Consider the following 24355-nt stretch of genomic DNA (forward strand, 5'->3'; position numbering starts at 1 on the left):
ATATGCTACTTACCAGTATGCATCTGTTCTTGGCATGTAGGGCTGCTGACATTCATATCGCCCACCCTCCTCCCCGGCGCCTGTAGCAGCTGTAGCATTCAGAATTATCGTCTAGCATGGACATCACTCACTGTATTACACTCCATCTCTGCCACAATGGCGAAAAACAATCTGAGGATGGAGAGGATGCCCATGCGCACTGTAGTCCAGGGGAGGAGCCACCTATCTCGTGATACTTCGAAGACTCTTCCAGGACAACAATGTGCAATCATCCGGACCCAACACTAGGCGGCGATCCATGCACAGATGTGAATGTCAGCAGCCCTACATGCCAAGAACAGATGCATACTGGTAAGTAGCATATTCGGTATTCAGTATGTGTAATAGTGCTATTAAAGGCAGGGGAACACAAAAATATGTCCAGGCGAGTATTTACTTGGTGTACCGGTGAGAAGGAGAACTCCTTATGCTTGTCATGTTGAAGCCTCCAAATGTCCTCGAGACCTTAGTGTGTAAACCATGCTTGGAACCCCAAAGCAGTGCGGTGTGTCGGAGACCCCATTAAGGGGGGATGTGACCGATCCTCGGCAATGTCCGCAACACAGTTAGTGTTCCCCACCAAGAATCAGGTTGCCCCTCAGGTTACCCGCTAATACAGCAGAAAAGAAATCCAGGAAGCCGCCATGCCAGTCTCCCTGCAACCAGAACATATCGGCCCCCCTCATCCAACCACGTCCCCTCAGCGGCAAAAAGGACCCCGATCTCACCCAGATCAGTACCCCTTTGGCAAAAGCCGAGCAGGTAGTCGCAAAGACCTGGACCCTCCATCTTCGCTTCAGCTTCCCAGCCTCTTCACTATTTAAGTGGGTTTCCTGTAAGAACGCTATATGAATGTCCCTACGCCTCAGATAAGAGTATATATTATAGCTCTTTGCAATGGACCTCACACCCCTAATGTTCCACGTTAAGAGCCATAAAACACTATAAGCCCCTGCCATTCCTGCCGGACACCATTGCAAGGGGAAGCCCCACATCAACGCCGTCCCTTATCTCGTAGTGTCCCCCCCCTCTGCAAACATACAGAACAAAAAAAGCAACAAAGGGACCCTTATAGTGATCAACTCCCCGACCCCAGGGCAGTCGAACACGGGTCGGCTGCCCCAACATCTTGTGAGTCAGTTAGTACTAAGTGAGGCCTTAATCTAGTGCGGGGGTTGGCTAAATAAAAAAAAAAAAATTAAGTCAGTGATAGCGCACCAGCCCCCTAAAGAGAGGCAGCACGGGGCTTAGAGTAGGTAACAATTGGACGGTGTCCCTCTAAAGACACAGCTGTCTCCCCCTCTCCCGTCTATTGCGCCCTTCGGCATCCTCTGCTCTGCGCTCTAACAAGCACACTCTATCCGTGAGGCTTATTTGCTGCTCCAATGCTTTTTGTGCCGGCTCCAGCTCCGCGACCTTAGCCTCAGTCTCTTTGACCCTCTCTGACAACTTATGTTCTTCCCACAGCAGACAGAGCCCCACCGCAACAGTACTGATATACTTGATTATAATTGTGGAGGGTGGCATTTGTGTCTGCCATAGCCTCCAAGATTTTACTGAGTGTTGTTGGACGGGGTCGTCCGTATTGGACAGTTCCTGGGCGCTGTCTTCTGGGTCTTGGTGAGCCCCAGTCTGCCGGGCTCTAGGCTTGCCCATGATGCTGCGTTATCACCAGGCTGGGTCGGGACCCTTACTAACTATGGATATGGAATCCCGGTCGTGTTCCAAAGCGTAGCGCAGCCCTTCCCAGGGTCTGTCGCAAAGCCCACAGGAGCCTCCCCAGGCTCGTACAGAGTCCACCACAGAGTATGCAGCCCCACCAAGGAGGTTATCTCTCAGCGCTTTGGGGTGACTTTGGCGTTGTTCAAGAGTAGAAATACTGCTCGGCATGTGGGGGCCACCGCCTCCTTTCCTCAGGTAGTCCCACCAGGTGTACCACGAGGCGCAGCAGCAGCGATCACGACCCACTCCGGGCAGGGTACTCCGCACGCTCAGTGAATATGGGCTCCCTTGTGGCCGGTCAGTAAAGACTCACCGTGGGATCCCGGTCCTGGATTCCTTTCCTGGGGCCATTTCGTTGGGTGTCAGTGTCTGTGGTTGAGCCACTGGCTCGGTCAGCGCTGCCCGCTGCCCCCAGATCTCTTGTATTTGTCGTGGCACAGACCTGGGCAGCCGCAACCAGGCCCCTCACTGCTTCCTATGCCCAGTCAGGATGTCGCCACAAATCCGGGCTGGGGGGACCTCTGCCGCACCCTCAGGCCCGCACCACCTGGGTTACGCCTGCTCCAGTGCTCCCGGGCTCCACACGCACACAGTCGCAGCAGGCGGGTTCCGGTCGACGTCTCGGGCATGGCCGCAGTCCCCCCCAGCAAACCACACTGACCATGGAGACCTTCCAGTCCCAAAAGGATGCAGCGCTCTCACTTTCGCATTGCTGCTCCCGGAGCCGAAAGCCACGTCACCTGCGGAGCTCCGGGCCCCACGCCCCCTCCCGCTGAATCAATCACACCCGCAATCACCTCTAGTCTTCGTTATGCGGCCGCACTCCGGTTCCCACCGCAGGACTCTTATGTAGGTCGCCAGGCTCATCCAAGCCAAAGAGGTTTCAGCGGGTCCTCCCAGGTGCACAGTACCGCCCCGGTACCACAGGCCGCAGGGCCCCACTGCACACTTTACACTGCTGCAATTATCAATCCCGGGTAACCACTTCACTTGGCAGCTACCAGTGGTAATTTTCAACCCCGGGGGGCTCCCCGGTCGCAATCTGAACTTATGGTGGGACTCGTTATCGAGTCACTCTATACCAATATCCTCCACCAAGATGGCTTGTCAGTCATTCAAAATCTACTAGACACAAGACCACAACCTACCCTTATCCCCGCATCCTTCATTATGAGCCTCCTTCGTATTGCCTTGGAGAACAATTATTTCCTATATCAAGAAACCTACTACCTCCAAATCAAGGGAGTTTCCATGGGCGCTTGTTTTGCCCCAAACTTCGCCATCCTCTTTGTGCATCACTTGGAAACGACACACATACTCACCCTCACCAACCCTTTCAATAGTTAAATACTTTTTTGGCGCCGCTACATAGATGACATTCTTCTACTATGGTCAGGAAATGCTACGGCTTTGGAACATTTCGTGGTTTGGCTCAATAATTCACAACACTTAAAATTCACAATGGATTACAAAACCAACCACCTCCCTTTCCTAGACATTGTCATCCACACAGAGGACGGGCTAATTGGTACCATATTAGATCACAAGCCTACTGAGAGAAACGCACTTCTCCATTATTCCAGTTACCATCTGCGAGGACCCAAGGATGGCTTGCCCTATGGCCAATTTCTAAGAATCAGAAGAAATTGTAAATGGCGCAAAGATTATTTCAGAGAATCAGAAATCCTCCAACACAAACTCATTGCTAGAGGATATCCAACACACCTCATCAAACGGGCACACGAAAGGGCATGGTACTGTCACTGCAAAATTCTACTGACGCCCCAACCCAAGAAAACCAACAGTCGGATCCCGTTTGTCACAAAATGTAGCCCCTGCAGCAACCATCGAAAGAAAATCATCAACTCGCAACTGGCCCATCTTACGATCACAAGGATCATTCCGGGAACCACCACTATTTTCATACCAGCGCGGCCAAAATCTTGCCAACCACCTGGTACTTGCTATCACATGGCCCACAAGAATAAACAACTATGACTCCATCACGGCTGCTTGGGGAATGCCTCCAGTACTGGGTCACTACCGGTGCCAGTCCTGCATTGTATGCGACCTGACCCTCAACACCAAAGATTTCAACCATGACAACAAGTCCTATGCATTGAAATCATTCACCAACTTCAGATCACAAAATGTAATCTACGCAATCAGATGTCCATGTGATATTTACTTAGGCCAGACGACCCAAATGGTTAAACAAAGGATCAACCAGCACAAAAGCTGCATCCATTGTAAAACACCGACAGCCCCGCTGGTCATGCATTATATTGAAAAAACCACACTGAACTCGATATGACATGGCAAGTGAATGACCTGCCTTCTCTATCCCTTAGAAGAGGAAATCTTCAGAACCTCTTAAATGGCAGAGAATGCAAATGGATCACCACTTGCAACTCTGTAAACAAAGGCTTGAATACCCTTGATGAGTGGAATAGTACCATACTTGTTTAAATAACCTATGGCCACAGTCTGTTCGTACCTGTCACATCATTGAACACCTTTGTGACACATCTGTATCCCAGCACACGCAGGAGAGACCTTTCCAGTCCCTGACACTTTTTTAATCTAATCACTTCCCAACGCGATAACTCATCCTAATTCTGACCTATGTATACCAAGATTACCCTTACATGTTATATCAACCCTTTAATAACACCAAGCCCTTTCCATTGCACAGTGGCCCTTTAGCCCTTCAGTTTTACTCTTCGCAATCCTAAAACGTTATCAGGCTCACCACCAATGTCCAGTAATATGATTTGTCATGTTAAATGTTTCCATGAAGTGTGTTGTAATGCATTGTGTTCCATGATTCGTTATATATTTTCGCCATTTTTCTGATTTATTCCCCAAATCTTGTCAGTGCCTTGATTCACAATCTTGTTTCCATATCAGTCATTTTTAAACCGCCTCGCGGCTCCCTGTTTTTTCCCCCTTCCATTACATTCCCTGTTTCGGCATCTCTGCCACGCCCCTAACCTCAATCCCGGTCCCACCCACCCAGTGCTTGCAGTTGCACACGTCCTTTCCCTCACCCGCCCCCTTGATGACACCTCATCCAAACCCCGTCTACCCCGGAAGCAACTTCCCCGAGCGCCCACGGCTTGCAGTGATTCCTGCACCAATGCGGACCGCGGTCTACTCATCAGACCCCCAGGCCGATTGAGGATCTTTTGACCCAGAACCCTGCCAAACTCCTCTCTAACGGTAAGCGGGCCACATCGCCGCCCACCTTGCTTGTATTCTTTACTGCCATCGGTGCAGCCTACCCTCACACCTACTTCCCTTCCGCAGGTTTCAATACCGGCTATCAGCCAGTGGATCGCTCGACCCGGCTGCTTATTCTTTAGCCCATTCAGCTAGGACGGTGCTCCGTTCCTGTGCTCCCTCAAGTAAGGCTCAACTTATTCCGCTCCCTAGCGCTGCCCCCTTCCACCTGCACCCCCCCCTACCCTCCCCCCCCCCCCCGCCTCCCCATCGATCCGGCCCCACTATGGGCCATTTGTTCTAACTCCTGCTTCTCTTCCACCAACTTCCCAAGCAGGGATAAAGTCATTGAACCCCCGGGACCAATTCTTTGGATTTCTCCTCCCCCATCCAGCCTCAGATCGGGGCTCCGGTCTGCTGGACCCACTGATGTAAGTTTCTTGCTGTACTTTCTCTGCCCCAGCCCCCCCTGCCGCTGCACCCCTTTCCAGCTCCTGCTCTTCATTAATGACCACTGTCTTTACTTCCAGACATTCATTGACTTACTCACACGACGGTACCCTTCCCCGTCCGTTTCCTTTGATTACCTCAAGAACCTTCTGCTTCCTTCTGATTCACCCAGGACCTAGCGGGGCTCCGTTATTGCGCCTCCACCTATATGTAAGTGCCTGGTACCCCTACCCCCTCTTATGAGTCTTAGCTTAGAGCCTTACCTAACCCTTCCTTCTCCTCCACCAGCCTTCCCCTACCCTGACCGCACCCTTCTACCCCAATTGCGCGTACCCTCCTCCCCCGCCGACCCCTTACAATTTCTTCAACCCTTTTCCTACAGCACCTTCTTTATTTGGCAACCCGGTCCTGGTGAAGATCCTAATTCAATAGGATCGAAACGCCCTCGCCCTACGAAACAGCGCAACTTATGGCGCAACACACCCCTTGGTTCCAATACTAATTGTAAAAACCCTTTCACTAAGGAGGAACCAACTATTTTGTATATATTGTTTTTCATTGTTTTTTGCGCCCTTCGCTGTTCCCTCACCCATATGTCACTTGCGCAGTCACCGTTTATCTCACGATCACGTACAACACCAAGCACCCTTGGGTTGTCTTAAACATTTTTTGTCTTCGGTGCTGTTTTCCTTCAAACTGTTTCTTTTGCTAAACTGTTTCCAGAATTGCTTTGATGAAAATAGGTTTCTAAATATATGATGCACTTCTAAATCATTGAAATCTCGCGTCTCTTTTATGTCCAGATCTTTTGTAATGTTTTGAACATACGAATGTTTATCGCTTCGGGATGGAGTATTCCCTGAGAATATTTGGAAGCGACTCATTGATCTTCCGTTTGATGGCAGCCTGTTGTTCCATGCCCCGGCTCACTCCGCCATCCAGAGGCTTTTGGCAGGGCTCCGTCCTCCTCCTTCTCCGCCTTATCGTCCTCAGTCCCCTCCTCATTGATCCTGAGTCTGGTTGATTCTGAGCCTTCTTAGGCCGGTTGTTCTGGCTGTGGAGTGCGTTTTCTGGCCATTTGGTCCTTCTTGGGACTTTGGCATTGTTGGCTGCTGGACGGCCCCTTTGTGGACTATGTGTACGTGTTGGAATTGTTGCGCAGACTTGGCCCTGAGATTAGGCCTTCTACTTGCTTGGGCTGTTTGTCAAGCCTTTCGCGGGGGTGTTTTTTTCCCCGTGGCTCTTTTGTTTGTTCCTCTGCTGCGGACGTTCTTCCAAAGAGGGTTCCCATGTTGGGGCTTATCGTATCCTAGGTCATATGGCCTGCGCTCTGCTGAAGGGTTCTGGTCGCCTTCGGGTGCCTTTTCTCCATGGCATTTGTGTAGATTGTTTTTGCTCCTTGAGGTCGTGTGTGCGGCCACTGGTAGTGGTGTGCCCGGGCATTTCCTCCTTTACCTTCTCCTGTCCTGAGGTCTGGGACGCTCTTGTGTTCTCCCTTGCCAGGCGCCGCCTATTAGGCCTTCCTGGGGCCTCGGACTGTTCTTCTTCTCTTCTTGCTTCTGGCAGCTGACTGCCGGTGCTGTTCTGGCTGGCAGGCTGCTCTCCATCTGGAGTGGGTACGCCTTCTTTTCCCTAGTTTCCTTGGGCCCTCTAGGCTTCTTCCGCTTTTCCGGTCTTGGGCTGATGTTGTCTTGCCTTTGTGGGGGAGTGAGATGCTTCAGCCGCTACGCCCTTGCCTTTGGTTCCTCTACTGTGAGTGTACGAGCCTCTTCAGCCTTCTGGTGATTCCGCGTTGTGGTGCGGAAAAGTTCTCCGAAGAAAACTGACGTAGGCGCACCGGGGCGGGTCTTGTGTGACCTCGCTGACGTCACGTGCGCGGACGACGCCTGGGCGTAGTCGCGTGATGTCGCCCCGCCCCCGGCGTGCAGGGATGCTGTGGCAAAGAAGTTTCTGGATCCAGTCTCACGCCTGGGTATAATTCTACGTGAAGGAATCTGCGGCTAGAATAGTCTCTTCCAGATACATCATTACTGACGGCAAGTAACTCGTACGTCGTGGGTGTTTCTGGGCAACCTGCGAGATTTGGTATCCAGTGCTCATCTTTCCATTCAGCTGGACCTTAGTTGTTGGAGAGGATCAGTTCTCTACTTCGAAGTAGCTGTGCAACATCTATTAGTGCAGGGGTTGAGGTGGTGTTTTGGTCATGAACAGAAATTAACAGGGTGGGCAGCAACCACTCTGCCCAATAGCTACCAAAATCTTGTGCAGCACTGTCCTTCTCTCTCCCCACCTCATCGACAACATTGTTCACACATGTCCCAGACATTGAGGCAAAGGACAGCAGTATTGGAGACTGACCATAACAATGCATTGTGTAAACTGGTAGACGATCCTGCACAGAGGCACAGGTTAAAATACACATTGCCACTTTTGAACCGGACATCTTTGGCGTGGTTTTCCACCCACTTTTGGCCTTCAGTCCTGTTTTTGCAGACTTATTTTTTGCTGGCCTTAGGACTCTATGCCACTTCTTAGCAGTGCTAAAGTGCTTGTGGTCTCTCCCTAAAACATAGTATCATTGGCACCTTTAATTTATTTGTAAGTCCCTAGTAAAGTGGCACTAGATGTACCGAGAGCTAATAAATTAAATGCTTCTAGTGGGCTGGACAAACTTATTGTGCCAAAAACTTAATTAGCCCTTTAAATATGCTTCAGGCCGTCCATTGTAGCCTGTGTACAGTTTAACCTGGCAAAATAAGCCTTTTTGCCAGGCCTAGACCTTCGTTTTTAATAAATGTCACCCCTAGTGCAGGCCCAACATAGCTCAAGGGGCAAGTTGCAGTTTGTTGAAAAAGCTACCTTTTACAGGTAGTGATAGTGAAAAACCATCAAACTTGTTTTTTACTACTGCAAGGCCTACCTCTGCTGTAGGATAATATTGGGTTACATTATTCCATAGAATAAGTGATAACTTTCAGTTGGCAGCAAGTATGAATGTAGAGTTTGTCTAAACAATTGTAATTTCAACCCTCTTTAATGTTAAAGTTGGATTTTAATTCACAATTCTAAAAATGCCTGTTTTAGAAAGTTGCCATTTTCTTGTCCTAACCATTTCGTGCCTGTGTCCTGGGTTACACGACTAGTTGTAGCTGGCAGTTCTTTTTATATTGCTTCCAGACAGCAAGCCAAAGGGGGAATAGCTGTTGGCGTGAGGGGCCATATTTGACTTGAAATGGGGTTGGAGCTGTCACCTACCACACTTGCACATCACAAAGGCTCTGCCTGAACACATTCACAAAGTGTTGGACCCTAGTCTTTTGTGTTCCCAGACATGCTGGGGCCAGGGCAGGGAGGCCTCAGATTCCATGCACCTCCAGGGGTGGAACCCTCTAGAAACTCGTCCTAATTCAAAGCAATCAGCAAGGATGAATTGTGGGCCCTCAGACCCAACTCTTCAGTATACCTCTGGATCTTTGTAAGATTCAGAAGGACTGCTGTGCTGTTCTGCTGCAAGGACTACTACCCTGCTATTTGAGTAAGGAGGACGGATCTGCATTTTGAATCCAGAACCACAAGAGTAATTGTAGGAAGCTGGCTCTGTATATACTATACCAAAGTGAGGTATAGTGTGCACGTAGTCCAGTGGACCCCCAAAGGTAGGCAGAGTTAAAGTAGATATGACCTTACTCTCGATTTGTGGTAATGTGGGCAAGCAGTAAGGCTTTATCAGAGGTCAGTGTTAAGCATTCGTTGTACACACTCAATCAGCAAATGATTGCACACACTCAAAGACTGAACTCATGCCAATTTTGTTTGTATAAAATTATTCTTTTAGTTATTTTATTTCCTAGAACCAAGCAAGCCTGGCACAGGTAAGTGATTTATACTTTATACTTTGCAGTAATAATACAGTTTGAATTGCAGTTTTATGTATACTTTGGTTTGACTACAGTAGAATTGCTAGTAATGCGATAGTGTTATTGATTAAAAGTTAAGTATTTTGTTGTGGGGGATAGACTCAGGGGTCCCCCAGGGTCAAGGATGTGCTCTTGTTACACCTTCAGCGGCACTAGGGCGGCAGAGTGCTGAGGCTCAATGTTATCCAGTGGGGGATAGGGGGCCTCTGGTTGGTGGCTGCTCATGTGCAGGCCACAAGGTTGTGGGAGCAAAGCTCCTGGACTTAAGCTCAGGGCAAATGGGGGTTCAAGCTACTACCAAAGATACACCCTCAGAGGCACTAGGGCGGCCAGGTGCAGGGTGCGGGCTTGTCGTCGGGTTCCCTGTTACTTTCAATGGGGAGTCTCTGGTTTGCAAACACACCACAGACTCTGGGACGAAGGTCTCCTGGGTGCTACCACCACTTGGAGAGGTAAGTTGAGATGCTGTGGGTTAGCTAGACAGTCGGTTGGGCCACCCAAGGCCTTGGGGCATCTGGTGCAGCGATGTCTTATAGGGTCAGATCTTCTTATCAGCTGCGGTTGGGGGGGACCTTCTGGATTGAGGCTGCAGGCGCCGGCTGGAGGCTTGAGGCAGGTCAGGGATCACTTGAACGCCGGTCAGGATCGCCGGTGAGACCTCCTCGTGGTGTAGGGCCACTCGAACTCTGGCCGTGGGCGACAGGTGCAGAGTGGTGCAGACTTGTGAATTTCCCGGGACTGGAGTCTGTTGGTGAACAAATCCGGTGCTCACCAGAGACAGTCTTTTCTTTGGAAGGCAGGACAGGTCCTCTGGGTTCTTGAGGTTGCTGGCAGCAGGACACTCAAGAGTTTTGCTTCTGCAGGTTCGAGGTTACGATAGGCCGGTAGGACTGGGGCGAAGTCGGTGGGCGACCTCCTCTTCTTAGCTTCAGCATGGCTCTTCGGTCCTTGTTCTCTTCTTCTTGCAGTTGTCTGAGGAGGCAAGGTTCAGGGGTGCCCCTAAATATTAGATTTAGGGGTGGTTCCAGGTAAGTAAAGGTTGGGACCAATGGGTCCCTACCCTGGGGTGGGTACACCCCCCTATTATGCCACCCTCCAGTGGGAGGGGAGCATATTCCTCATTCTGGTTGGCTGGGTCCCCTCGTTTGCAAGATGGCGGGGACTGCGAGTTGTGCCATAATGGGGGGGGGGGGGGGGGGGGGGGGGGGGGGGGGGGAGGGAGGGGAGGCTTGGCACCTCGTCCTAGGATGTGCTTTGTTTCAGACCACCAGGATCTCGACTCAGGGGTCCAGAAACAGGTGTGGTGGTGGCAGCTGGCGGGCAGCCACTCAGCCTGGACACTAGTGGTAGGTCGTTTTTCAGGGGGCATCTCTAAGGTGCCCTCTGTGTTTTTTTTCATTAAATCCCACACTGGCAGTTTGATACCAAACTTCTTAGTTTTCAGTACCACCATTATGGTACTGTAGAGTTCTTAATGACAAACTCCCAGCACCATATTCTCTTAATGGCATTATTGCACTTACAATGTCTAAGGATTGGCTTAGACATTGTAGGGGAAAAGGGCTCATATACCTGTAACCTCACCACTGGTATAGTGCACCCAGCTAGAGGTGTGGCTGATCTATGCCAGGGCAGTGGGTTTTAGGCATGGCACTCGGGGATGTGTGTCGACTCTTTACTTTGTTCTGCACCAAGACATGCAGCGTCCAAAGACAGTGAGTGAGTGTAGGGCCTCTAAGGGTCGCACAATAAGTGCTGCAGCCCTTAGAGGCCTTACCTGGTCACAGTCCCCTGGGTACCTGTGGTACCATTTACCAGGGACTGACCTGTGGCCAGAGAGTGCCAATTGGGTTTGGTCTTCAATGCAGTTTTAGGGAAAGAGCATAGGCCCTGGGTACCTGATTGGCAGGAGCCCAGGGCACACTCAAAGTACATCAGCAGTTCAGCAAATGTGGGGGCAGCGATGCCGAAAGAGGGCACTTTCTCACAGTGATTCCAAGGGATAGTTGCCTGCCCTACTTACTATCGCCTCAGGGACCTAAAAGGATCCAACTCTCTTGAACTCTGCACCTGGACCTACCCTCTGTGAATTCAACCCCTCCATGCCCCCCCCCCCTCGCAGTGAACCTCCCGCCTGGGACCCTAAAATGTTGCTTTGCCTGCCCAGCTGGGGTCTTCACCAAATATGGCATGAAGCCCCGCAAGCCTCGCTGCAGTTAAAACCTTAATCAGAACTGGCATGGAGTCCCACAGAGCATCTCCACATAGCTGCGAGCCTTAATGGAATCAACGCAAAGCCTCACTGCACAGCTTCACCTGACCCGATGCAGTGCAATGCAACCTGATGCAGGATCTCTCATTGCAGACCTCGCACCCCCTCTGAGCTTACATTGGACGATGTGAAGCCTCTTGTGGCTTTGTCCCAGTCCAGTGTGAGTGTTCTGCTTTTATGCACTACTTTTACCAAAATATTTGAAATTGCATATCTCTGGTTTTACAGATTTCTTTTTTATTTTTGGTCTTATAAAAATAGTGTAACATTGTATTACTTAAGTTGGTGTGCTATTTTTCTTGTGGTGGTTTCACTTTTTCTGTTTGTTCTGCATAGATACTTTACCCATTGCCTTTTAAGTTAAGCCGGACTGCCTTGTGCCATACTACCAGAGGGTTAAGCACAGGTTAATTTGGGGTGTTAAACCCTGACTAGAATTGTGGTTGCTGCTTTAGTAGGGTTTCGCTCCCCCACCCGAACCAATAAACCAATTTCTTGCACCTGCAAGGTCTGTCTCTCACTGACTGGGTAGAGAGGGCTGTAGCCTCTCACAAAGAAGGTTGCATTTTGGGTGTCCCTTCGATATCTAACTTCAGGTCTCAGAAGAGAAAAGCAGGAATACATCCTCCATAGTTGCACTATAATTGAGCTAATAGGGGAAACGCACAGGACTATCAAGAATTCTAAAGGGGCAGTGCAGCACAGCTTTACGAAGCTGTGTAGAGGACTTTATTCCTAAACCAAGTCAAGTGAAGCTTTGGGTTGGATTACCCATAGCAGACTTGTGAAGAAGCTTTCCTAAGATGATACTGGATCTTTTTGCACACTGCGTGTGTGCTGGCACACATTTATAATTAATGGAGAATAGAAGAGTGTTGGATAGTGGTATAAAATGCCACTATGGGCCTACCTAGACTCCTGATACGGGTACTCAAAGCACAATCATCCACACTTTGTATCCAAAATCTTTGGCGGGTTCTGAGAGTAGATCCTAGTTCTTGTAAAGTATTGTGGTCATACTTCAGTTTTCATCTCCAGTCACTCAGGGCAACTTAATATCTCATCCTCCAAAGATCAGATAGGTTGCTATGTTGTGCTGCCTTCCTCTGACTTAGCTTTGTCTTAAAGGGATTGTACTCCACTGCTCTACACTTGATACTTTCTGCAGACCTTGTGGAGTAAATCCTTATTCCGTGGCATTTCTTTTCATTTCATACTTTTGGAATTGTTGCCTCACTTCTTTCAACACTGAGCATCTGTTTGTATATAGAATTTTCATCTGGATTTAATATCTCTTTTCACTTTTGTGGCACACATGTTTCTAAATGTTGGCTTGTTTGATCAGGTGTTCATTTCTTACACTTGTTTAATTTGTTTTCATTGTCGGATGTCCTTTTTGTTTCCCTTTATTTTGACAGTCTGGTCACTTTGGGGTTTTATCTTGTTCTCTACCTATCATACAAGAGTGCTTTTCCTGTGTGATTAATTTCTTTTCCACTGCTTCAGCTTGATTTAAGTTCAAATAGATGAAGGTTGGGAACACACTGCCTCGCATTTCACCACTCATTTAACCCCAGTGCATCATGGTTAATGTGCACCTAAAACACTTCAGTATTAGTAGTTCATTTTTCTGGATCCATTTCTTCATTAGTAGAGAACCAGCCGTTTTGGGGGTGCTAGAAATGTTGCCCAAAGTCTTCTCAGGTCTCTACCCCTCACTGGGTGCAGGTGCATCAAACAAGCTCGTCAGCGCAGTAACTCAAATGAGTTTTTCTTTCCAATAGGAGGAGGGTGGGAGCCCACTGCCTCACATCCTAGTGCTCAATGTGCGCCATTGAATCATAGTAAATGTGAATGATAACACTTCAGTAGTAGTCCTAATTATTCACCCATGTTGGTGCAGGCTGTGTTGTGTAACTCTAGATCACGTGTTTCTGGAGTTATTCCTTGCTCAGTAGAGAGCAGCAAGTCGTTTTGGGGCTGCTGGAAACATTGTCCAAAGTCTTCTCAGGTCTCTATACCACTCACTGGGTGCAGGTGCATCAGTCAGAGCTCATCAGCTCAGTAGCCCAAGGGAGCCTTTTCAAACAGGAGTGTGGGAGCTCATTGCCTTGCATTCCAGCACATTTTGCCATTATGCAGTGGGGTGTACTGAGTGCTGGAATGTGAGGCAGTGTGCTTCCACCCCCTTTTTATTTTTTAGTTAAAGTTCACCTGTGGATCTCCTTCTGATTGTTTTCTTAGATGCCTTGTCCTCCAAATTGGGCACATTTGGGTTCTTTGGTTTTTTGACCGGTTTGTTCTGGAGATTAATACATTACTATTATCTAGCTTTAGATCTCCAATGTAGCAATCCCTGTCCTGTAATCCATCCCTCTGAATCTTTTATCGGAAACTATATTGTTGTCTTGGTACTTCAAAATGGTTAATCTCTCTGGTTATTGAAACTTGTCCTATGGGTCAATCACATTCAAGTGACTTATTGATACCAGAGGACTAGTAATTTGAAGTTTTTGTGGAAGATCCATCCTTGGCAGCAAGGTGGTGTCTAAGCTTGATACTCTGCATGGCAGACCCTCTCTATTGGTACGAGATATAAACTTATTCCTAGTAAATATTTGAATATATAACTGTCCCATTTGCTTTATCCGTTCAGCATTTTATTTGCTCTTTTTCATCTCGATTTTCTTGTGTGTTGCGAAACTCTTCGTTTAAAGCACTAAGATATTTGTTGAGCAATTGAACGGAGAATTATTTGTTTTTGTCCACAAAAAAGATACTTCAAATAAGATTAAGAACCAAGAGATCATGCAGTTTGAAATGTCAACATTGTATTGCCGTCTGTAACATACACAAGACTGGGTGTGAAAAAGTTTTAAACTGTAAATGCCTATATTGCAACGTAAATCACCATTCAGACTAAACAAAAACTTTATGTGCAATTAGTTCTAGGATATAATGATTCGATGATGTCTGCCACTGAGATTCGACTGATAAACACTTGCTTCACTTGTTTATAAGTCTCATATATGCCCTTTTATATAGTGCATTGTTTTTTAAAACTGTTATGAACACTTAATGCTATTCTTTTCTCTCTACCACCAGGCGGAATTGCCTCCGCTACCAAAGGACCTGAGTGGAGAGACTTTTTCACATGTCTTTGGAACAAACACTTCCAGTCTGGAGCTTTTCCTACTAAGCAGGAAGATCAAAGGACCCTGCTGGCTAGAAATAAAAACCCCACGTAAGAATTTTAATAATTGTTGGAATTGTCACTCCCTATTTTGTAGCTCATTTTCTAATACTATCTTGATTCTGTGGTTCCCAGCTCATACCAAGCTGATAAAGCGCAAGTACTACTGTGGAATAAGGTTTCTTGATTTTCCTGTTGTGTAGGGTTTGAGACGGAATAGCACATGAGGGAGAGGACTAGAAAACGCCTAACCTTTCCCGAAGTGTTGACTGATAAAGAAGACATTAGTTCCCTAAATGTGAGCAGTAGAATGATACAAATGAGCCATTCAAAACTATCATACTGAGCATAAAGAAGCTGCGCTCCTGGGAAGAGTTAAGCGCAAGAAAAGGAAGACAATCCATGTAATAAGTAGGAAGCAAATCAAACTGACAAAGCCAACCAGTAGTAAGCAATCGGTGGGATGTAATTCCACTGTAAGTTCATATTAGGCCTCTGGCAAACCGACAACTTTCGCTGTCTTGTAGGGGAGAACGAAAATAGTTAAGTTAAAAATACACGCCATAATATTCTATGTACAAATGTTTAGCAGTGGTAATCCTTTGTAACGAGCAAATAAAAGGGGCAAATAACAGCAATATTAGTATGTTTTGATCTCCTACTTGTTGTCTGGTTAAAATTAATAATGCTATAATAGCCCCAGTCACCTCTACAGTCTGAGCTCTAGGAACATTGCTTTAGCAATATTACATTGGACTAAATCCTTAAATCAGTACAGATCGAAACATTATGAAGCCTACATGTATGTGGTATTTCAATAATGTGATCCTAGCCTAACGGCAGGAGAGGACAATCCAGGGTCAAAGACCTGCATAAAGTTACTGATTCCATATATATGTTTCACTGCTTAGAGATGGCCGTACTTTTTTTTTTCCTTGTCACAAGAGCCAACATAAACCTATTTGCATTCGAACAATAGCTAAGTTAATACATATACATGTGTTAATAGAATGGAAAATGTGCATTGTAAGAGTTGAGAGGCACATTGAGACTTGGCACTGACATGTGCCTACCTCCATACACTTCTGCTTCCTGATCTCTAGGAGATCTATGTAACTGTATCTAAAGAATCCCTCCTCAATCTTACTAGTGTGTTTGCTGCAAAGGGATAAGTATTTACTACAAAAAGGGTGTAAGTGTTAAGCATAGTTTTATCTACTTCAAATAACATCTTTACAAAATACTCAAAATCTTAACTCTTATGTACACCTTCTCCTTTGACCATGATGAATCTAATTCTAATGGATACTTCTAACCGCCTAGTCCTCACATTTTAATAATCCACATTTGTAAAGCACGAACAATCACCCGTAAGGGTCTCTTGGCACTGGGGGCCGTCGGGAAGATTAAGCAAGCTATTGCCCAGAGTCACATGGTGCTGGGCTAACCTGCCGCCGGAGCTGGGGATCGAACCGTGATCCCCAGATTCCAGCGTCAGTCGCCCTAGCCGCGGCGCCACACCTCTAAATATTTCCCAGGCGTCCTACTGGATCCAAAAAATCTTTAGCATTATTGTGTGACACTAGGTCACTTATTGCTGCTCCACAGCAATTCGGTGAGTTCTTAAAGTGACGTGCGTAGCCTCATATATTCCCCATCCGTGCACACAGTCAGTTCATTTCTTGCCATGCCATGTGGTTTCAAAGCTACCCCATGTCTCTTCATGATGGTTTCCTTGAACTGTACTTAAAATAACCTGTGTACATAGGAAATGTTTCTTCCTTAGAACACTGTGTTCAAACATTGTAGGCAGTGTCACAAATAAATGTCAGTGACAATCCCCACCAGACTTGTTGGTGCTTTGGGTCGGAGCACCACTCAGACCTGTAGCGATTGGCACTTGATCAATCCGAAGGCCATTGGACTGTGAGGCAAAGCTATACATTCTCTGTAATTCATTGGCCAGCTATTTTCAAGAAAAGGTTAGCCACATCTAGCCATCTTCTCAGCCCAAAAGAAGGTTGGCAATCAGACTGACGACCCCAGTGATTATGAAATCATTCCTAATCTCTTTGAATTTAACCAGGTCTCACCAGAACAGATCACAGACCGAATTTCCATAGTCAAATCTGGATCCCCTAACGACCCTTGCCCGCCATATATTTTGAAATCAATCCCTGACTTGATAGGCCCCAACCTAGCAAGCATCTGTAACTGTTCTGCACAGGCACTTATCCTTCCATTTGGAAAAAGGCTATTATCAAGCCTCTGAGAGAGAACAATCTTGACCCCGCAGAGACCAAAAACGAAATGCCAATTGCATGTCTCCCATTTCCAGCAAAAAAAATCATTAACACTCAGCTGGCTCAGTTCATTGATGAAAACAACCTACTGGATGACACACAATTTGGCTACAGAAGGGGCCATGGTACAGAGACAGCCCTCATAAAAGCATCTGATGAAATCAAGATGATACTAGATTATGGTGGTGCCGTGGTTCTTGTGCTGTTGGATTTATCAGCGGCCTTTGACGCACTCGATCACGCCACCCTGATCGACCGTGTCTCAGCCATCGGCATCGGGCCAAAGCCCTTCTGTCTTCTTTCCTATCCAGTCGGACTCGGCTAGTGAGTCTCGGCGACTTCAACTCCCCACCATTTACGCTCCTGTGTGGTGTGCCACAAGGATCATCACTGAGTCCGGCCTTATTTAACATAAATGTGTAGGACCTGGCGTGGGTTATCAAATCCCACGGGATGGGTCTAACATCTTACGCCAATGATATGCAACTGGTGCTAGCGGTACACAATGATGGAGGGGCAGTTGCGGCAAGCTTTCAAGAAGGAATGTTGGCCATCAGTGCATGGACGGCAAACAATTGCCTCAAATTAAACTTGGACAAGACGGAGGTGATGATCTTTGGTAATCTCTCCCCTGGCTGGTCCTCTACATGGTGGCCAGAGAAGCTGGGATCACCTCCGTCCTCCGTCACAAAGATCTGAAACCCGGGTGTTATGTTTGACGATAAGCTGTCTTTCATACACCACGCCAACGCAGTTGTCTCCTCAGCCTTTTATGTCCTTAGGATGATAAAAAAAACTTCTACTGTTTCTCCCAATCAGTGCTGGTAGAACTCTCATCAGCACACTGGTTATGTCGAAGGTTGACTACTGTAACGGTCTCCAAATCAGTGCCCAGGAAAGGGTCCTGAGTAAGCTACAACTGGTGCAGAACTCTGCCGCCAGGATTCTGTCAGACACCCCCAAGTTTAGGCCGATATCCAAGGTGGTGCGACAGCTCCACGGGCTGTCCATAAGAAGCAGAACCAAATTCAAGGCGTTATGCATTGCATACAATGCAACCCACAACACAGGACCTGAGTTTCTGAAGAAAGCTCTGCTCATACACACCCAGTAGACCGTTGCACTCATCAGCAGCCAATTGTGGAATGTGCTTCCTGTTCATATTAAGACTAGTCCTACCCTGCTAGCCTTCAGGAAACAAGGAAAAACCTGTCTCTTCAACCAATAAGTCACTTGCTCCACTGCCTTTCCTTTCAATCCACAGCGCCGAGACACCCAAGGGTATTTGCGCGCTTTACAAGTTGCTTAAATAAAATAAATAAATACATCACAAAGTACCAGTAACCTGCACATTGAACTGAAGGTTGTGTTCCCCCTGCAGATCGTCATTGCTGTCAATTAGTTACATAGTCCTTGGATAAGTCAGAAAAGAAGCACATGAAGTCCAAACACTCTGCCCCTTCCCGCCATTGTCTACCTCCTGAGAAGGCACGAGGGAGCAACCATGCATCTTGATCTTTCTTCCGAACTCTATCTCCTTTGGAGCTGATTCAGACTCTTACCTTGGGGCAACCCCAATTTCCGAGCCCTGTGGCGATGCTGCGGCAAAACCATTAATACAGGGTCTTTTCAGCATGCTGCAGGCTCTCTCAGGAGTCGAGGAACCTTGAGAGCTTCCACCTGGAACTGAACTACACTGGCAGGGCAGCTCTCTGCACCATCTGGAACCTCTGGACCCAGTACAAACTCCACATCTGCTTCAGTGCTGATACCTGTCTTGAAGCCACAACCCACTCTAGACCCTGGAGAGCAAATGGCAGATAATGTAGCGCAACTAATCTAATTGGGCTGCTGCTTTTTAGCAACCCATTGGACTCTGATACATTGCCCTTGCCTCATGGAAGGGCCTAGATCATCCACAATCTTTTTGGAACAGATTCTGAAAACAGTTATGATGAAGGGGGACAAACTTGCTCAACCCCATAGTGAGGGCAACTGGTACGATGAGCTGCAAGATGATAGTTGACTGGATACATCTCTAGACACTTGACTGGCCTCTCCATCTGGCCACTATTGATGAATGTGCCTCCTATGCAGTTGTGCTGCCAAGTTTGATGGTGCAGGTATCCGCGAGCAAGGTCAACCCAGATGTCTTCCCAATCAACCCATCGGATAGAGAATTCAGTCATCTGGAAACGTTCAGAAAACACATGTTCTCCTCCACCATTCTATCATTGCGGTCTGTAATTCCAGCTGCCTATTGGGTGGCTATGGTCTTGCTCTTTAGGATTTCATCGCTCAAGTCCTGCCTGCTGTGCTGAATTACTTGCCACCCACCCTAATGCATTCCATTCAGGATGGTTGTGATTCAACTAAATTCATGATTTTGTGGGTTTGACACTACAGCTTGCCTTAGTCGGGCAATTGACACCAGTGTGACAATCTGGAGACCCGTCTGAATGTGGTCTACAGGCTTTTCCGCTTGCCTCTGGTGAAAGGGCAGACAGGAAACAGCACATCCCTTTGACCTACCTGCTCAAATGCGTCCGTTTGCCAGCAGTTCTGCGTCCTCAGTGGCTAAGGTAGGGGTTTTCAATACCAATCCATGCAACAGCCCAGCAGACTTTGCAGCCTCTTTGTGGCCTAGGTCTCTGGACCCACATGCCATTGTGGAAACCAGACAGTATCTCAGACTGCCAAGACAGCCGCTGATGCCTTTCAGGTCATGAGTGGCAGTTGCATTCAGAGGTGACTCAAGGTATCTTCCACGACTTAGGAAACCTTGGCTTGATCTTCTCCCCACAGCCAAGAACACACAATCGCAACACTTTTGTGCACTAGAGTTTCCAGGCGACTCTCTCACTCATTCAACCTAAAGTGGAATTCTCGAGTCCTGTGCACCTTTTTAAGCCTTACCTCTCCGTCTGTGTTCAGAAGATCGTGAAAAACTGGGCCTAAGTCACCCTAGTGACATCTGAATGGACCAGGAGAGCGTGTATCTGGAAATACTGGGCATGCACCCGTACTCCGATCATGCTGTTGTTTTGGGAGGATCTTCTGTTGAGACAGCAGAGCAGGATCTTGAAACTGGACATGCAGTCTTCATCTCCATACTTGGAGATTGAGCAGAGCTATTTGACTGCATTCAGCCTCTCTTTTGGAGTTCTAAATGCGATCTTACCAGCAAGGCGTCCTTAAACAAAAATTGCATATGCTGGTCTCTGGGACACTTAGTGCAAGACCCTGAACATTAAACTATTTCAGGCCAAACTCTCCTTGTTGTCTCTAGCCCTGCAATGAGTTGCTGTTACAAATGGGGGTCTCTAGTTGGCAAGGGCTTGCACCTTTGTCCAAGTAGGGACCCTTCCTCCTAGTCAGTATACGTTCTGCCCTAGGGGCCTCACAAACCATATTCTAAAATAGTGGTATAAGAACCACGTGAGGGTTAGAAAGCAGGCCTAGGGCCTGTAGAACCCCTGGGGCAACCAGGAACCACCCAAGGTAGGGACACAGACCCACTGGGCATGCGTGCAGTGTCTAAACAGCAGCGAATCACCATTGACTTTCTATGGAGAACAAACAAGTTACAATTTTAAAGAATAAGGGCACTTAAAGGTGAACTACGATGGAACCCTTTTAGACTAGGACACTTCGAGAGTCAAGACCCACGGGAGCACCGGAGTACTCGTGTTACCTCACCCAGGGAAGCTGGGTGCATAGGTGTCTTTTGGTGTCTGGTTTCGTCGTCTATTCCAATGGAGAGCTGTGAAGACCTGCTGCAGGCGATCAGAGGAAAAGTGTCTGGGTGGATCCAAGGGTGGATCAGAGAAGTGAAGAACCTGAAAGCAGAGGGGAAAGAGTCTGGGTCACTAGCCAGTGACCAGGATGGCGACAAGAAGATGCCAGGCGATGTCTGGTGTTTTCAGGCGGAAGTAGTGGGGGCTCACTAGCCAACGGACTAGGAACAGCGAAGGAGCCTCGAGCTGCGGTGAAGAAAAGGGACTCACAGGTCACTAGTGGAGTGCTGGCCTCTGTACTTCGGTGCAAAAGGTGCTTGGGTCAGGGGCTTCAAATACCCCAATGCACAACTTCGGGAAGTAGGTGCAGTTGCAAAAATGCAGGATGTCCAGGAGTTCCGGTCCCTCGTCTCTCGTATCAGCCACAGGTCTCAGCTCTGCTGGGAACTCGTGTTGGCTTCAGAGATGTCTGGAAGTCCATGTCCAATGTCGCAGATTCTTCGGGATCCGGCGGGAGCCTCGAAAATGCAGACCGGCAAAGATGCTTCTTTGGTACCTGTTTGAACAGGGAGGTCACTCCTTGACCTCAAGGGAGATTCTTCAGTCTTTCAGTCGAAATGAAATGTCGAAGGTCCAAGATTTGTTCTTCAGAGTTTCGTCCAGGGTAATCTAAAGTCCTAGTATACCAAGTTAAGGGGTTGGACTAACTCTATGGTCCCACCTATGGGAGGACCTGGGGAGGGGGGGGATTATCTCTTCAGCCCCGAGGACCAGGAGGCGTCAACAGCGACCAGGAGCTGGATTCGAGCTGTCCCATGAAGGATCTAGTTGACTGCGGTGTCTGTATCCGGATTGGACCCACCAAGTCTTGGCAAATGCAATCCACGCAAGATGTCGAGATTGGCTTCGGTGTAGACCAGGAAGGTCTGAGGAACTTTCTTTTTGGGGAGAATTTGGAGCAAGCCTGGAGCAACCAGGAAAGCAAAGGAATTCAAGATTGGTCTTCGTGAGGGCTTACTAGCCAACGGACTAGGAACCGCAAAGATGCGTCGAGCTGAAATGCACAAAGCGGGCCCACGGAACACTCGTGGAGTGTGGGTTTCTAAGCTTCGGTGCAAAAGGTGCTCGGGGCTGGGGCTTCAAGCACCCCAATATACAACTTCGGGATACCTCTGGAAGTAGGTGCAGTTTGCAAAATGCAGGATGTCTAGGGGTTCCGATCCCATGTTTCTTGTGTCCACCACAGGTCTCAGCTTTGCTGGGAGCGCAGGTCAGCGTCAGATGTCAGGAAGTTCATGTCCTAAGTCGCAGATTCTTCGGGATCCGGCGGGAGCCTCGAAAGTGCAGACCGGCAAAGATGCAGTTGATGTCTGTTTGAACAGGGTGGCACTCCTTTACCACAAGGGAGATTTTTTCCGTCTTCCAGTCGATATGGAATGTCGAAGGTCCAAGATATATGTTGCAGAGTTCTGTCCAGGGTAATCTAAAGTCCTAAGGACTGGTGTTCTATACTTATGGTAAGTTTAGGGGTTGGACTAACTCGAAGGTCCCTCCTATGGGTGGATCTGGGGAGGGGGTGGTTACACCCCTTCACCTTTGTCCAGTTTTGCGCCAGAGCTGGGGCAGAGTGCCCCAGAAACCGGTTTGAACTGGGAAATGCATGGAGCACCTTGTGTGAACCAGGCAGTGTCTGAATAGCATTCACTGAATTCAACCCACCCTGCCCCAATACACTAAAGCCTGTCTGGGGAGGTGCTAGCACCTCCCTGAGGAGGAAACTTATTGTCCAGGCCTCCTCTGTCGGGAGTTTTGTCCAGCAGCTGGAGGTCAGACTCATGTCTGTGGCAGCAGCATCCATTTTGTGATGCTGGGGCTCTAGAAGGGTCGAATGCTACCCCCACCGCCAGAACTGGCTGGGGGGGGTAGTATTCCAAAGTGTTTGACACCAAACCCAACATGTTTAAAAGTTAGCATTAACCGCGAGGATTATAATGCACTTAATAGTATATGGTATGGCTATATCATAGAACAGCTATTAGGAGATATTTCCAAAAGCTGCAGAGGGGCTTAGCTCATGCTAGGGCATCCTCTCACACAAAACCAAGCACTCCACCTTTTGGAAGGCTTCCCTCGGGTGGCATAATATATGCTTCAGCCCCTGGTAGGCCTCTGGGGTACCTATGCCCTGGGTACCTAAGGTACCATATACAGGGACTCACAAGGGTAACCCAGTAACCAATCTCGTATGTACCTAAAGTACATGGTATCAATTTAGAGAGAGACCAGCTAGGCTCTGGTCCTGATTAGCAGGGCCACAGCCAAACTAAAGTCGAAAAACCAGTGAAACCCAGCAAAAAGTGGGGGTAACCATAGGAAGCGGACCCTACACTCCTACACCTACCCTAGGGGTGACTCGCATGTAGAAAAGAGAAGGTTTAGGGACTTGCAAGTGTGTGCATTTGCCAAGTCGACATGGCAGCCCCAGGTTGCACAAAGGCTCTGCAATGGCAGGCCAGAGTTACACTTTACCGGCTATTCGCGTGGGTGGCACAATCTAGTGCTGCAGCCCACCAACAGCATTTGATTTATGGGCTCTGGCACGCACAGTGCACTTTAGTAGGGACTGACACATAAATCAAATAATCCTATCATGGAAACACCAATCCATGAAAGTTCACACCGAGGGCATATGCACTTTAGCACTGATCAGCAGTGGTTAAGTCCCCAGAGTCCTAAAACCAACACAGACCGGTCAGGAAAAAGCAAACAGTTTAGGGATAACCCTGCAAAAAGGGCAATTTCCAACAGTTGCCTTGGGCACAACTAAAGGTAATTTTTCTGCTCTTTTGGCCTTATTGCGGTTGTCGGATCAGCGTTTATACAAATCGCCTGTTGTGGAGTGTTTTTGAAAGTTTTACAACTTAACTTTTTGCCTACTACCTTCATTGTGCCCCAGTGAGACCTGAATATAGTACTCACAGTCCTCATGTGGGTGCCCTTTAAACATCTACAGAGATTTCCTTATTACATTGATATGAGAAAGAGCTGCAAGCTCGGTCTACCTGCAATACACTACTTTCCAGACAAGTTGTTGTTGAGGACCAAAGTGTTGATGTATTTTGACTTTGGACAAAAATCACCCTCCTTGCGTCAATTGCTACTCAGACCTCTAAGGTGGAACAATGGGTCTGTTGGTTTATCCTAAAAGAGCTCTCAGTTTTTACATCTTTCTTAACCAACCCCATCAGGTGGACAATTAGCTCTTTATTTCGTTTTTTTGGAGCATACAAAGGCAAGGCAGCACAGAAGAGAGCGCAATCTCACTTGAATGTTTCTAAATGTGCTACTCATCAGCCAAGAAGAAGCCCCCTGTAGGCTTCCAGGCATATTCCACTAGAGTAGAGGCTGTTATCTTTGCATTGGCACACACACATGCTGATTCTGGATATTTGCCAGGGTGTTAGAAGGGTGTCTTTTAATAAGTTAATGAAGCTCTACGG

The 24355-nt window shown here is 47.9% G+C and overlaps 1 protein-coding gene across 1 annotated transcript in view; it reads left to right on the plus strand.

Annotated features, from left to right (window-relative positions):
• Positions 1-24355, plus strand: part of POLA1 (DNA polymerase alpha 1, catalytic subunit) — a 2033948-nt gene that overhangs the window by 317087 nt on the left and 1692506 nt on the right. The window contains exon 14 of the mRNA XM_086934515.1: positions 14728-14866. Coding sequence (XP_086790641.1) covers positions 14728-14866 — 139 coding nt within the window. The remainder of the gene's footprint in view (positions 1-14727; positions 14867-24355) is intronic.

Source organism: Lissotriton vulgaris, chromosome 8 (genome assembly GCF_964263255.1).
Source record: "Lissotriton vulgaris chromosome 8, aLisVul1.2, whole genome shotgun sequence".
Lineage (NCBI taxonomy): Eukaryota > Metazoa > Chordata > Amphibia > Caudata > Salamandridae > Lissotriton > Lissotriton vulgaris.